The sequence below is a fragment of the Otolemur garnettii genome, unplaced genomic scaffold (genome assembly GCF_000181295.1).
Source record: "Otolemur garnettii isolate 467f Iridium unplaced genomic scaffold, OtoGar3 scaffold00001, whole genome shotgun sequence".
NCBI lineage: Eukaryota > Metazoa > Chordata > Mammalia > Primates > Galagidae > Otolemur > Otolemur garnettii.
The window spans coordinates 73273065-73287896 of NW_003852396.1; the positions used below are offsets into that span (position 1 = coordinate 73273065).

Below are 14832 nucleotides of genomic sequence, written 5' to 3' on the forward strand. Positions count from 1 at the left end.
TATAGCAGGGCCTCTGTGAGCTTAATAACGGGCCCACAGTGACAAGGTGGTGGCCTGGCTGCTGTCTGGCTGTGAGATCGACAGCTTACCCACCATGGGTACCGACACTTTCATGTGGTGCAGCTACAACATAGTTTAGTGCTGGTGAGGAGAAGGCGTCTCCTTCCTGTAGCCTGGGATGAGGCCATTGAATGGAAGTCAAGAAGGATTATAGTAAGGCCCTAGATTCTTAGGAGGTTACCTTTTGTTATTGAATAGCTGCCATTCTTATCGGGAAGAACCCATTTAATAGCATTAAAAGCACTTTTGAAAAAGGAAAACAAATACCGTATGATCTAGCAATTCCACTTCTAGGTTCACATCCAAAAGAATTGAGAGTGGGGTCTCCAACAGTTATTTTTACCCCAGTGCTCATGGTAGCATTATTCACAATAGCTAAAAGGTGGAAACAGCTAAGGGTCCATCAGGAAACAAATGGGTAGATGAAATGTGATACATCCATACAGTAGAATACTTTTAGCCATAAAAAGGAATGAGATTGTGATACATGCTACATACAACATGGATGGATCTCGAAAGCATTATGCTCAGTGCAGCAAACCAGACACAAAAGGACAAATACTATGTGATTCCACTTACACGAGGCACCCAGAACAGGCAGGCGCGTAGAGATAGAAAGTGGAATTGAGGTAACCGGGGGCTGCGGGAGGGGGAACGGGGAGTTACTGTTTTTAGGTACAGAGTTTGTACCTGCGTTTTATGGGTACAGAGTTGAGGATGATGCAAATCTTCTGGGTATAGATAGTGGTGATAGTTATGCAACATTGCCAGTGTATTTAATGCCACTAAATTAATTGTGAACAGATGGTTAAAATTGTAAATATTTTGGTATGTATATTTTACCACAATAAAAAGGAAGGGAAACAAATGCAACTCTACTCTTCTAACTCAACTGAATTATTTTTATCTCTGTGTCCTTACTCATACATTTTGTTTGCATTGCTATAATTACTCTACAAATCACTTTTTTTTTTTTTTTTTTGAGATAGAGTTTCACCATGTTACCCTGGGTTGAGTGTCGTGGAGTCACAGCTAACAGCAACCTCAAACTCTTGGGCTTAGGCAGTTCTCTTGCCTCGGCCTCCCAAGTAGCTGGGACTACAGGCGCCCACCACAACACCAGGCTATATTTTGTTGCAGTTGTCATTGTTGTTTACCTGGTCTGGGCGCCGCTACAACGCCCAGCTGTTTTTTTTTTTTTGTTGTTGTAGTTATTACTATTGTTTAGCTAGCCTGGGCTGGGTTTGAACCTGCCACCATCTGTGTTTGTGGCTGGTGCCATAATCACTGTGCTAAGGGCGCTGAGCCAAGCATGTATACATTTCTGTTGGGAATTTGTCTCTTGTGATTGCGTTTGACAGTTCTCCTGACAGACACTTTGAGATGAACCTGGGCATCATGGTGGTCACTAACAGGTTTCATTTTCCTTCATTTCCTCTGACCAGCCCCCAGTGCAGTATTTAACATCCGTGCCATCCAAATCACCACCACGGAGATGGAGCTGGCATGGGAGAGTGGGGACAATGCCTCCGAGTACATCTACCATTTAAATGTACAGTCTGAGCATGGCTCTAACCAAATGAGCACCTCTCACAAAGAAATCACTCTCCTGGGCCTGATCCCAGGCACGTTATATAACATCACAATCTATCCTGAGGTGGACCACGTGCCGGGGGACAACAGCTACACTGCATACTATACACGTAAGTCCCTTTCTAAGCCCTGGCATTCTCTTGGAGGAGGCACTGGTTAGATGATGGAGGAGGAGGCCGGTGTGTTTTTGGGCTCTGGGTTGAATCTGCAAACTGCTGAAGTTGCAAACGTCGCCCTAGCAAAGGTTCTGTTGTCCTCATGGGACACTGGTATTGAAGCCACATGAACTTGAAATTGTCTTTAGAAGCTGGAAGTTATTCCTTGGCAATGGCGAACTGTACCGTTCATTCCTTGGGAATACAAACTCCTTGTCGTGTTAGCATTAGAAGATCTGCTTGGTGATGAGCTTTGTCTACAATAGTGAGAGAGGTGTTTGCTAGTGTTCAAACTAAGTATATGGTAAAGATGTTAGTGTATAATATTTTTAGTACCAGGTTTCCCCGAAAATAAGACCTACCCCCAAAATAAGCTCTAGCAGGATTTCTATGCGTTTGTTAAATATAAGCCCTACCCCAATAATAAGACCTAGTGATGGGCATGGCTATGCAGTGCTATGCATTTCTGCACAGAGAGGAAGACATTCCCTGAAAATAAGCCCTAGTGTGTCTTCCTGAGAAAAAATAAATATAAGACAGTGTCGTAGTTTTGGGGAAACTCAGTATGTTTTCCTCTTTATTTGTCAGACTTAAAAAACAAATTAGAAATTGTATCTTAAAATATATTCTGCTGATAAAGTTGAAGTATTAATAAAGGACTGAAAACTTCTTCTGTTAGGATTTGATCTGTATTCTAAATGTCTTTTGGGGGAAGTTTTCTGTCTTTTGAGCCAGCAAATAGTAGGTTTACTCATTCTTTCCAAAAGGAGCCAGGATCTACGACCATACCTCCCCCCACCCCCATCTCATCTGACCTTGGAAGTTAAGCAGGGTCAGACCTGGTTAGTACTTGGGTGGGAGGTCCAAAAGGAGCCAGGGTATTTTTGCATGTAGTAATTAAAACAGTCCTGGAATTCTAGCTAATTATACTTTTACTTAGAATTGCTTTTCTTTTTTTCTTTTTTGAATGAAGGGCCCAACAACGTGTCGAACATTGAAATAAACACAACTACCACAGAAGCAGCCTTAAGTTGGAAGAACTCTGATGAAGCCTCTCCCACGTATTCCTACCTCCTTCTTATTGAGAGAGTCAGCAATTCCAGCAATGACACACGAGAAGTGGTCACAAACATTGGAGCCACTGACTTTGTAGTCACTGAATTAATGCCTGGCTCTTCTTACACAGTGGAGATCTTTACACAAGTGGGGAATGTTACTGAGTCACTGACACCTGGGTGGCAGTCATTCTGTACATGTGAGTGGCCTCTTGGTCCCCTTCCCCGATGGTGCTGACCTGTAGGTCGGTCCTCCACTATCTGTAGTTCGTTAGGTTTTGTGTGGTGTGCACCGATAGACATCGAGCTCTCTGAGACACTCTGTCAGCTTATTAGTGCTGTCCCGATGCCCTCATCATTTCTGCATTTACAATATGCCAGACAGACAAGTCCCTGCCTTCTTGGAACTTTTATTTTGGAAGGAGGAAATGAGATACTTCTCTAGGGTGCTCAGGAGAGGCCTCCACGAAAAGGTGACTTTTGAGCAAAGATCTGAAAGAAGGGAAGGAGCTAGCGAGGTGGATGTCAGGGCATGAGAGTATTATAGGCAGAGGAGCAGTGCACAGGCCCCAAGGCTGGAGTCTGCTGTGTTGGAGGGAGAGCCAGAGCCTGGGGATTGAGGGCAGGAGTGGATCCCCGGGAGCAGGAGCATGCGGGGTGGGAGGTAAGGCCCCGGCAGTGCTGGGCCAGCACACAGGTGATGTCCAGCCATGCAGTTCTTGGTTCAGCTTCTATATTGAGGGAGAAGGAAAGGATATTGTTAAGATGACGCTTAGTCTTTCCAGCCTTCTTGATCTCTACCTATCTCACAGTCCACCAAGTGTGATAAAGAGAGGAAGAGCCTTGTGTTTAACTGAGGATGCTTTCAGATGGTCCAGGGAAGGTTTGGCAGACACTTGCGGCCACTTCTCACAGTTCTGGTTATAGCACCTGTTGTTCGACAGCCACATTCCAGAACATGTCTCCTTCTCTGCCCCCTTCTCCTATGTCACTTCCTCCCCGGACCAGGCTTTCACACGTGCTCAGGTTGAGTGGGAAGTGGGGGTGCCACGGGGTCAGCCTCCCTGGTAGTGTTGGAGCTGCAACCTTGATGGCCTGTGACTTTCCACATGGGGTGGCCAAGGAACTCCCTGCCACTTTGAGTCACCTTTGCTAACTCAGTATCCCACCTGCTCTGGGCTCTGATCTTTGGTATTAGGGAAGCTTCCATGTTGATACTTTAGCTACAGTTATTTTCAGCAAGAGAAAAAAATCTCTGAGTTTGTATGGCTGGGGCTGGGTGGAACAGGAGCTGTAGCAGTGGGTGTACCAGGCGGGAACCCCTTCCAGGCTCTGGGCAGAGAATGCAGGAGTTGTACTAAGTGCCTTTCAGAGCTTTTTCTGTTCTAAAATCCTGTGGCATTCAATTAATGATAATATCCTCAGCAGCATATTAATTTCCACTTCATCAGTTTGATGTTGGCTCTCAACTAGCCCACAAATAGATGGATACAAATATCACCCATTTTAAAGTTTAAGAAATTGGTACCATTTGCCATTGATCATTCAATATGCGGTGCATGTAGACAGTGCTCTGAACGTGGACTTAGAAAACCTGGGATCCACTTGTGGCTTCACTCCTTGCCAGCCACGTCATCTTCAGCAAATTAAGTAATCCGTTGGTACATCTGCAAAATGGGACAGCACGAAGCTCAGCTGTTCGGAAGGGTCGACAAGAGGGCCTCAAAATGAGACAGTGCAAGTCAGGAAGTTGCTACCACTGACAGTATGACACAGCTGCCTCGCACAGAGCCCTGGTCCCTTCCAGGCACTTTGCTCGGAGACTGATACCCCTCGTTTGATTTAACTGTCAGACGGTCCTGCAGCTGAGTCTTAGAGTTGTTGGCTGATCGACCTGAGGTCACATAGTTGGTGTTGCCCGATTTAGGGTCAGCCTCTCCCTCTCCCACCACATAACACTCCTACCTCCTCAACACAGAGGTGCCCAGATTCTGCCTCTCCCCACATTTCAGGGTCTGCAAAGGCAGAGGGTCCTACATCTCATCCTTATCTGTGCTTCCTTTCTAGTTCCCGCATCTGTGGCCTCCTTCCACTGTGACATGATCCCCAGAAAGCCAGCCCTGGTTCTCACCTGGGCCTGTCCTCCTGGCGCCAATGAAGGCTTCGAGCTGCAGGTCAGCAGCGGGACTTGGTACAGAGTGACACGCCTGGAGAGCTGCTTCTCGGAGAATGGCACCGAGTACAGGACAGAAGTCATGTATTTGAATTTTTCTACCTCGTACAACATTAGCGTCACCACCGTGTCCTGTGAGAAGATGGCAGTCTCTGTCCAAAGCACCTGTGTCACTGGCATCACAGGTGGGCTTCATGGCCGGGTGGGCCGTGGTCACCCTAGAGAGGCAGGCCCCCTGGGTCTGTAAGCGTGGCCTAGAAGTTCACTTTTTTATTTCCCTAAAATACTTGCTTTTGTTAGCGTAGACTAGTTTCCCATTCTATAGAAGTTCAGTCTAAGGAAGTAAGAGGAGTAACAGGGACTTATTTTTTACATTGTAAAAGTTTCCATTATATATCTTTATATAATATCTGATTGTCACATTTCATTTTAAGTGATGACTCCCTTAGTGCATTAAAAAAAAGCATTTTATAGAAATGTTCCACTATACACAAATGTAGAGAGTAGTATGATGAATCCCAGGGGCCCATTGCCACCTAGTGGAACACTTGTTGGCACTTGGCCTATTTGTTCATTTGTATCTTCCCTTCCTTCCCTTCTTGGATACTTTGAAGTCAGTCCTGATCATTGTATAACTTTACAAATATTTCAGTGTGTTCTGATTGCTTCAAAATGAGGGGTCCCTTTTTCTTTGTGTCAAATGTAACCATGTTGATATCAGCACTATATTTAAAAATTTAGCAAGACTTTTTTTGTGCCATCATGAGATCCTCAGTCAAGACTAACATTTCCCTATAATTCATATTAACAAGCTACTGAGCTGTTTTGAGAAACAGAAAATCATTCACTGAGCAGGGGATCCTACAAGCTAATCTTTTCATGGCCTGTCTTTCGTGTGTGTGTGTGTGTGTGTGTGTGTGTGTGTGTGTTGTATATGTGTATTTGCTCTTGGAAAGATTACTTCTTATCTCTTTGCTTCATTTTATTTGTCTTTTGCTCCCGTTGTCTTTGTCAAAGTTGTATCTCAGATCAGCCTCCCGGGGGTTCCATCTCACTTTGTGCTTTTCCACTCCTGGATATATTTTCTTTAGGACGTTACAATGTTTCAAATAGTTTCCAAAGAATTAGTGATTGCAATAGTGAGGAAAAAAGGGCCTTTTACTTTAGAGACCTGACTTGGAAAGTGGGTAAGGGGTTCTGTAGAAAGAGACTTAAACCTAGGGGGGCAGACCTGGATTTGATTCTCAATTTGACTTTTTAACCTTTTACCAGCTGTGTGATTTCAGAAAAGCTACCTAACCTCCCTGAGCCTTGTTTTTCTTAGTTGTAAAAAGGGGAAACAATGCTTACCTCGAAGGACTGTTGTACAAATTAGATGAGGTAATATGAGCTGAAGGCCATGTCAGACCCGCCATGTAAAGCTGCTTAGTGTGTGCTGCATGATCCCTGGGGCACTATTCAAAGGGAACCAGACAGAGCTGTGTAGTGTCCAGCTGTGCCCAGCCCTGGGTCGCGCTCCTTTGGGCTTCTGCAGCACTCTAGAACATAATAGAAACAGTGACCATTGTGTGCACATCTTTGTAGTTCTGTTTCATGATGTCCTCTCACTTTGTGCGTATAAACTCCTGAGGAAGGGAAATCACGTCTGATTCAGTGTCTCTAGGGCCGAGCACAGCGCCTGGCGCAGAGTACAGGAGCTCATCAGAGGTAATTATTTTGGAAGCTGAAATTTGTGTGGCAGGGTTGGGATACTGACCGTGGATCATTTCCTGCAATGATTCTCTTCACTTTGTAAGCTGTAGCTTCCTTTACCTCAGATGCATTTTTATATACAGATGTATTAATACCACCCGTCACGTAGAAGTGGAATTGCATTTTCTCTGAGTTTGGGAGTGTGGGAGTGACAGTCTTCTAGCCCACATGTGCTGGGTCCGGGACACATGGAGAAAAAGGATGATGGGGCCCCTGGAGCACAGGATTGAGAAGAGCCGAGAGGGAGAGGATTTCTGGGTTTGGTGCTGCCTGAGCTAGGGTGCTGCTACCTGTCTTAGGGTGAGGGTGGGGTGGCGGCCCTCTCTGGCCAGCTACAGGGCAGAGAACTGCCGTGAGATGTGGGTGTCTGTGCTCACAGTTGACCATGAGACGGGGAACAGCACCTCCAGGCAGCCACTGCCGTCAGTTACTTGAGAGGCTGCTGATGCTTGTTTAGAGGGGCTCCATCCTCTAGAAATACATATATGGTTTAAAGATTTCTTGTAGCCACATTAAAATGTAAAAAGAAACAACTGAAATTAAAAATTAATAACATTTTATTTAACTCCATATTTGACTTTTTCTGTGTATAGTTTCTTAAGGTATTAATGAGATCTTGTGCATTCTTTTTTGTAGTCTTTGACATCAGTTCATATTGTATACATTTCTTTCTTTCTTTCTTTTTTTTTTTTTTTTGAGACAAAGTCTCACTTTGTTGCTCGCAGTAGAACCATGGCATCGTAGCTCACAACAACCTCCAACTCCTGGGTTCAAGCAATTCTCTTGCTTCAGCCTCCCAAGTAGCTGGGACTACAGGCGCCTGCCACAACGCCTGGCTATTTTTTGGTTGCAGCCGTCATGGTTGTTTGGCGGGCCTGGGCTGGATTCGAACTCGCCAGCTCAGGTGTTTGTGGCTGGTGCCTTAGCCGCTTGAGCCACAGGCGTCGATCCTATTTCTGTCATCCTTTAATTTCTTTCATCAGCCTCTTGTAGTTTTCATTGTACGAGTCTTTTCCCTCTTTTGTAGAATTCTAGTTATACTTCAACAAATCTATAAAAATCATATAGCATTAGAAACAACAATAGCAACAACAAAGTCAAACAAGGTTACTGGGCATCCACCCTGGGGACGTGGCTGAATGCACTGACGGGGTCACTGCAAGCTTGGCGGCTTCCCAGGGTCCACTGTCCCTGCACGTCCCTAGTTCCCTTCACTGCCCCTTGCTTCTGGGGCCAGGACGCAGCTTCCAAACAGGCAGATCTTGAGGAGGGTACCGAAGCACATCTCTGCCTAATCATTTTGTTCCTCCTTTGATTTTCGATGTTGGGTGATCATGCTTTGTCTCATTTTATTTCAGACCCCCTTGCTCCAGATGGATCCCCTAATATTACAACCATCAGTCACAATTCAGTCAAGGTCAGTTTCAGTGGATTTGAAGCCAGCCACGGACCCATCAAAGCCTACGCTGTCATTCTCACCACTGGGGATGGTAAGGAGGGTCCTCTGTGGGTTAAGAGTCTGTGAGTGATGCTATGACTGGAGCTGTCTCTGTGCCAACTGAGGCACATTAACAATGTAAATATTTCCCTCTCCATAAGCTGCAGCCCGTGCTTGGCACTCAGAGAGGGTGGGGGAGCGATTAGCCTGAGGGTTGGTACGCTTTCTTTGCATCATTTTTGTAGGCCCCACAGCCTCTGTCCTTCTCTGTGGATGAAGTTGTAAAAGATAAAGAATGAGCAGGCCATTCCCATTTGGTATTCACCACGACAGGTGGTGGCTGAATTTGGCCTGTGGTCCATAACTTGCTGGCCCGTGATCTAGGTTTTTCTTTTCTTTTACATCCTATGGCCTTTCAGGTGGCAGAATATTAGTCTTAACAAACTTACTCTCACACACACAGGCACAGACGCCCATCATCCTCAGGGGATGAGTTTCTCTTAACAAAAAACAGAAAAAGATTTGCATTTGTTACCAGGAACTTGTACAAAGCATCCCAGTAGCTGAACGAGGAGGTGGATTAAAGGCTGCTTTCCCTTAAAGGGCTTTGTTCTACTCCATGGTAGTAGGAAGGGAATAATTTGAGAGTGTCTTATGGGTGAGTGCTTTGCAGAAGGCCTAGATTTAAAACGCGATTCTTTAACTAGGTGTGAGTAATGCAGCACCTCCTCTGCGGTCTCCCCTCCTCTGGTGTCGTTCTCATCTCCCGTGGGAAGGTGGAGACCAAACACACCGTCAGGGACTGGGGATTCTGGAGGGTAGAAATATGCTTGGATGATAACCTGCAGCAAAGTTTCAAAAAGTGAGGTTGAGATCCCTCTTTCTGTTTTATTATGGATGTGTTTCAAGCTCTTTGTCATTTTGCTGTGATGCTTTTCAAAAAATCTCGCGGAGGGAGGCAGTGTCGCACAGCGGCCAAACCGACCGGGGCCAGCCTGTGATGGATGAGACCGAGGGCCTCTGAGTCAGACACTCTGGGTTGGAAATCCAGCTCCACCTCGTAGGCAGTGTGACCTGGGGCCAGGTCCTGTTAGCTTTCTGTGCGTTCATTTTCTCATCTGTGAAATGGGGATAATACATGTACACTCAGGTGATGAGAATTGTGGGGATGAAATGAGTTAATACAAGTAAAGCACTTAAAATAGCCATAGAGTGATCCTTGAGAGACGGTCACTGATGTCATTATCACCCAGCGTCGTGTCATTATTTAGATATGGAGAGATGTAAGTCTCCCTCAGCCAGCACTGTCTTCTGATTTTCCTTCTCTGTGCTTTAGCTGATCGGCCTTCCACGAGTGACTTGCAGTGTACGTATGCAGATTTCAAAAAGGGGACCTCACACACTTATGTGACATACCTCATAGTAACAGAAGAAAAGGGACATTCTCCGGGCTCCTCTGAAGTCTCGAAATACGAAATTGATGTTGGGAATGAGTCGAACACGTTTGGCTATTACAACGGGAAGCTGGAACCTCTGGGCTCCTACCGGTAACTCCTCCCCATCCCTGCTCTCCGGGGGCTGAGTCTCGGGACTGCAAAGCTCTGTGCGTCTGGGGCGTCAGACCCGTCTCAGCCGCCCCTTTTGCTTTGTCATCCCCAGGGTTTGTGTGGCTGGCTTCACCAACATTACCTTTCTCCCTCAAAACAACGGGCTCATTGATGGGGCTGCGAGCTACGTGTCCTTCAGTCGCTTCTCAGAGGCTGTTTTCTTGCCCCAGGATCCAGGTAGCGGGAAAACAACCAGTTCGTGGGCTTTTGCTCCCCATGTCCAGAGAAGGCCGTCTGTCTGCTTGTCTCCCGCAGGCCCCTGGGAGGGTGGGCATGGCCAGGTCTCCCTCTCAGCGCTTGAGATGACCCTGGGCTGTCGAGCTGACTCACCTTCCTCCTCTGAGGTCCCACCGCCCAGCCACACTCTCCTCCTCTAAGTGTCACTTGTCTTGCAGTCTGCAAACATTATTCAGTGTCTTTATCTTAGGGTGGTAACTTACATGTTCTAAGCACACAGTGTGACATAGTGCCTGGAATCCTGAATATTAGCATCACCTAGAATTTGTCCAGGTCCCTTTCAGAAATCAGGCTGTTAAGGCCCAGAGAGTGGAAGTAATTTGCCCGGGTCACACAGTAGCTTTAGGGGCAGAAATTTCGGTCTTAGATTCCTTGCTCCTACCCTTTGTCACACAGATGTTAAGTGATAGAGGGGCCTCGGGGACCTGTCTCCAGGCCAGAGCAAATGGACCAACTGGTTTGTTAGTCTGTGTGGCTTTTATAACCAGGAGTTGCTGGGTGTAGGAAGAAATTCCTGCCCCAGAAGCAAAGTTTAGGGAGACCCACACCCTTCCCCAGTGAACAAGGGAGTTCATGTTGCCTGAGGGGGGTGCTGAGGGTGCTTCTGCTCATCTCTGCCTGGATGCTGGTCTCAAAAAGCCAGAGGAGGTATGAACTTAAGTGGCCTAGCCCAGCTTCCGAAATTTGTACTTGAGGAAACAGACCTGGAGAGGAATAGTGACCTTTTCAAGATCATGCAGTTGGTGTTTGACTGGGGGTGTAGAAACCAGCTTCTGAGTTTTAGGTGAAAAACTAGTTTAGGACCTAAACTTATGCTAGATTTAAATAGTGCAAAGCTAGTTAACCCTCCCGTGTGTGTGTGTGTGTGTGTGTGCGTGTGTGCGTGCACACACCTCGCCCCACACCCCAAGCCGTTTGGTGGAGGCCCCGCTGGCTGACACTACAGCCTGGGGTCCTGCGTGAGCATCTCTTGCAACCTCTCTCATTTGGTCCCAGGTGTCATCTGTGGTGCAGTTTTTGGATGTATCTTTGGTGCCCTGGTTATTGTGGCTGTGGGAGGCTTCATCTTCTGGAGAAAGAAAAGGTGATACTTCTTAAGTTAATAATAATACTTTATATTAAGAAAGCTTTTTTTATTATGGTAATTTCAAACTTTCACAAAATGGGAAGGGATAGTATAGTGAGTGCCAGGTTCTCATCACCACGGTGTTCGCCATCTAGCTAATAAGGTTTCCACCTGTACTTCCTGTGGGGCGACCATTGCGGCCATCACGTCATGCTGCAGTGTTCACTGCTACTTTCAAAGGGTACATTCTCATTCCAAAACCATTTTCATAGTTTAGCATTAAGAGATGTCATTTTAGAGTTAGCTAAGTTTGAACACAGCCTCCATCGTTGACTAGCTGTTAGGAAGCTTAGCCTTTATGTCCCCACCTATGAATTGGGGGTAATAATTGTGCCTACCTTGTGAAACTGAGAAACTTCACACAGTGTATGTACCTTGCATGTTACCTTTACTATTTTATCTGTACCACGACTCTGTGGGGTTGTCAAATAGCTCCCCTGCTCTCAGGGCTCACCGTGTGCTGGATTGGTGCTTTCTGTGAATTACTTGATCCATGAGCCTCTGTGGGACAGGGCTTGGGAACCCCTTTCCAAGGATAGAGAAGCCACATGTAGGAAGTGTGAAAGTGGAACTTGAACCTGGTCCACGTGCTTCACTGCGCACCCTCTTGCCGGACCTCGTGGGGTGTGTTAGTTGGGTTGCCTGTGTGGTCAGGTGCTGACGGCCGGGAAGTCTTCATTCCAGTGAGGGGTTGTGCACGTGGGCTGTGATGGTTCCATGTGTGGCCTCCTGGCCCTGTTGAGCTGACGGGCAGGGCTCATGCTCCACCTTGTATATTAGGTACTGATTTTTGCAGGGTGGTGGGGTGGGGGCCGAGGTCAGTGGCTGGGTAAAACACCTTCATTGTTTTTTGTTAAACAGAAAAGTAAATACATGCTTACGGTTAAAAAAAAAAAAAAAACAAACAAACAAAAGAAGAGCAAAAGTAAAGAGGTAATCCATGATTGCAGTACCCAGGCAAAACTACTCGTAATATTCCGATGTGATTATAAACCCCTCACACAAATGCATGCGCATTGGCGATGTTACTGTCTGGTCTGCTTCATTCACTGACGACACTGTGGGCAGCTTCATTTCATTATCATCTTACAACATCTGAGGAATGTTCAACTGTATGGAAGGGCCACCCTTTATTTAACCAATTTCTGGGATATTTTCAGTTTTCAGGTTTCTTTGTTTTTTGCTATAGTTACTTAACGTGAATGTGCCTAAATCTTCGGGTACATTCGTGATTATTTCTGAGGCTAAATTCCAAGCTAGGCGACTGCTGGGGTCAAGGGGATTCATGTTTTCAATTTTGGGGCTCACTCTCAGATTGCCTTCCAGAAAGATGTTTTTTTTCAATACCAACGTGGAGTTTAGTCCCTGGTGCTGGCGAGTGCAGGTTCCTCCCCAGCTTGCCAGCATTGGCTCTGATGTTTTCTGACTTACTGCATTAACTTACCAGAAAAGCTTTCTCAAAAACAGTATAAATGATGAGGCTTGCTTGACAGTAAGGTACTTCTGTGGATATAGATTAGTAAGGAAATTTCCTAAAAGTTGAGTTTGATTTTTTCATACTTTGAGGATAATATTAAAGAAAATAGACTCACAGATTTATAGTTGGCATTTGCTGCTCGGAACATTGAGGTTAGTGTGAGCGAGCGGGATCTGGGATCATCTGTGAGCTAAGCCTGGAGAAAAGGTTTTTTGTAGATACGTGAAAGGGAGGAATATAGAATGAACCTTTTTTGTCTAATGGGTCTCTTTTCTTCCAAACAGGAAAGATGCAAAGAACAATGAAGTGTCCTTTTCTCAAATTAAGTAAGTCTCTGAGTTATGAGCTTTATTTTAAGGCATACGATCCCCCAGTCTGTTCAGTGACTGTCCAGGGAATTTTTGATGGAACTTGTCATTTTTCCTGATTGACACATTTGGCCCGATCCCCTTGAAGGTCTTGCTAACTGTGTTTTCTGCAGGAAATCTATGCTTTGTTAGTCTCCTGAAGCTAGCGTCTTTGTCATGTTCTTCTGTCCTACCAATAAATTGACATTTTGTGGTTAAAATCATCAAATGGATCATCAAGCTTTAGCAGGAGAGAAGAACTTACTTATCATAAAGTCGGTCTGACACAGCAGGATCTAGAAATCAGATTTCCTGATTTGTAAATCATGTTACACAGACCCTCATCCCCCCAGATTATTGATTTTTTTGGGGGGAAGGATGTTTACTATCATCTCCGGAGAATGAATGAGTTATTCTAATTGCTTATTTTTTTTTCTTTTCTTTTCTATGATGAAGACCTAAAAAGTGAGTACCTTGTTTACTTTTTAAAATAACTTGTATTTATTTATTTTGAGTGAAAAATCATTGAATGTAAAAAACCCAAATGCTTTGTCTGTGTAGATCCAAGTTAATCAGAGTGGAGAATTTTGAGGCCTACTTTAAGAAGCAGCAAGCCGACTCCAACTGTGGCTTCGCAGAGGAATACGAGGTATGTGGATGTATGTTTTTTTCCTGAAAGTTGGAAAACTGACATAGAAACTGGGAATTCAGGTTAGGGGACTGTTAACTCAAATAACTGGGAAACTGTATGAGCTAGAAAGAAGCCAGAGGGGCAGGTAGGGGTCTGGGGCTTGGTAGCTGCTGTGGAAGGACTTTCTGGGGCAGTGTCAGCCTCTCAGCAGCCCCAGGCTCTGCCCCCAGCCAGCCCAGGGCCTGCCGTGATCACTCAGGATGTGGGCACACCTGTGCTGCTGTGAGTCTCACCCTGCTCACCACTCAGCCAGCACAGATGCTGCTGCCTCCATGGGCTTTCTCGGATGCCATTAGGAGGACTTGGATTCTGCGTCCTCAGATCGCCTTTTTTTTTTTTTTTTTTTTTAAGACAGAGTCTCACTTTGTTGCCCTTGGTAGAGTGCTATGGTGTCCCAGCTCACAGCAACCTCAAAGTTGGGCTCAAGCAAGTCTCTTGCCTCAGCCTCCCAAATAGCTGGGACTGCAGGCGCCTGCCACAATGCCCGGCAATTTTTAGACACAGGGTCTCACTCTTACTTAGGCTGGTCTCCAGCCTATAAGCTCAGCAATCCACCCTTCTCGGCCTCCCAGAGTGCTAGGATTACAGGTGTGAGCCACCATGCCCGACCTCCTCAGATGGCCTCGTTACACCTGCTGTCATGTTGCTTGTTACCTCTATTCAGCTTTCTTTTAATTCTGCCTTGTGGTGACATTTATTATCTCCCTCTGCACTTCTCCTCCATGTTGTAAGCTCCTTTGAGGCAGATTGTCCTTTTTTGTAACCTCTTTATTAGTTTCCTAGGGTTGTTTTCAAAGAGTGGCTGAAAACAATGGAAATTTACTGTCTCATAGTTCTAGAGACCCAACGCCCCAAATTAAGTTGTTGGCAGGGCCATACTCCCTCTTAAATTCCTGGGGGAGGATCCTTCCAGGTTCTTCAGCTCCGGCAGCTCCAGGCCTCTTTGGTGGGGCAGTGTCACTCTGATCTCTGCCTTCATCTTCATATGACCGTCTCCCCTCCGTGTCCCTGGCAGTGTCACTCTGATCTCTGCCTTCATCTTCATATGACCGTCTCCCCTCCGTGTCCCTGGCAGTGTCACTCTGATCTCTCTCTTCATCTTCATATGACCGTCTCCCCTC

At 45.9% G+C, this 14832-nt stretch overlaps 1 protein-coding gene across 2 annotated transcripts in view; it reads left to right on the forward strand.

Annotated features, from left to right (window-relative positions):
* PTPRJ (protein tyrosine phosphatase, receptor type J) overlaps positions 1–14832 on the forward strand; it is a 171384-nt gene that overhangs the window by 138751 nt on the left and 17801 nt on the right. For both annotated transcript variants that reach the window (XM_023509723.1, XM_023509726.1), the window contains exons 9-18: positions 1506–1763; positions 2782–3063; positions 4931–5221; positions 8147–8278; positions 9563–9773; positions 9886–10010; positions 11067–11154; positions 12958–12999; positions 13477–13485; positions 13582–13669. In XM_023509723.1, coding sequence (XP_023365491.1) covers positions 1506–1763; positions 2782–3063; positions 4931–5221; positions 8147–8278; positions 9563–9773; positions 9886–10010; positions 11067–11154; positions 12958–12999; positions 13477–13485; positions 13582–13669 — 1526 coding nt within the window. The remainder of the gene's footprint in view (positions 1–1505; positions 1764–2781; positions 3064–4930; positions 5222–8146; positions 8279–9562; positions 9774–9885; positions 10011–11066; positions 11155–12957; positions 13000–13476; positions 13486–13581; positions 13670–14832) is intronic.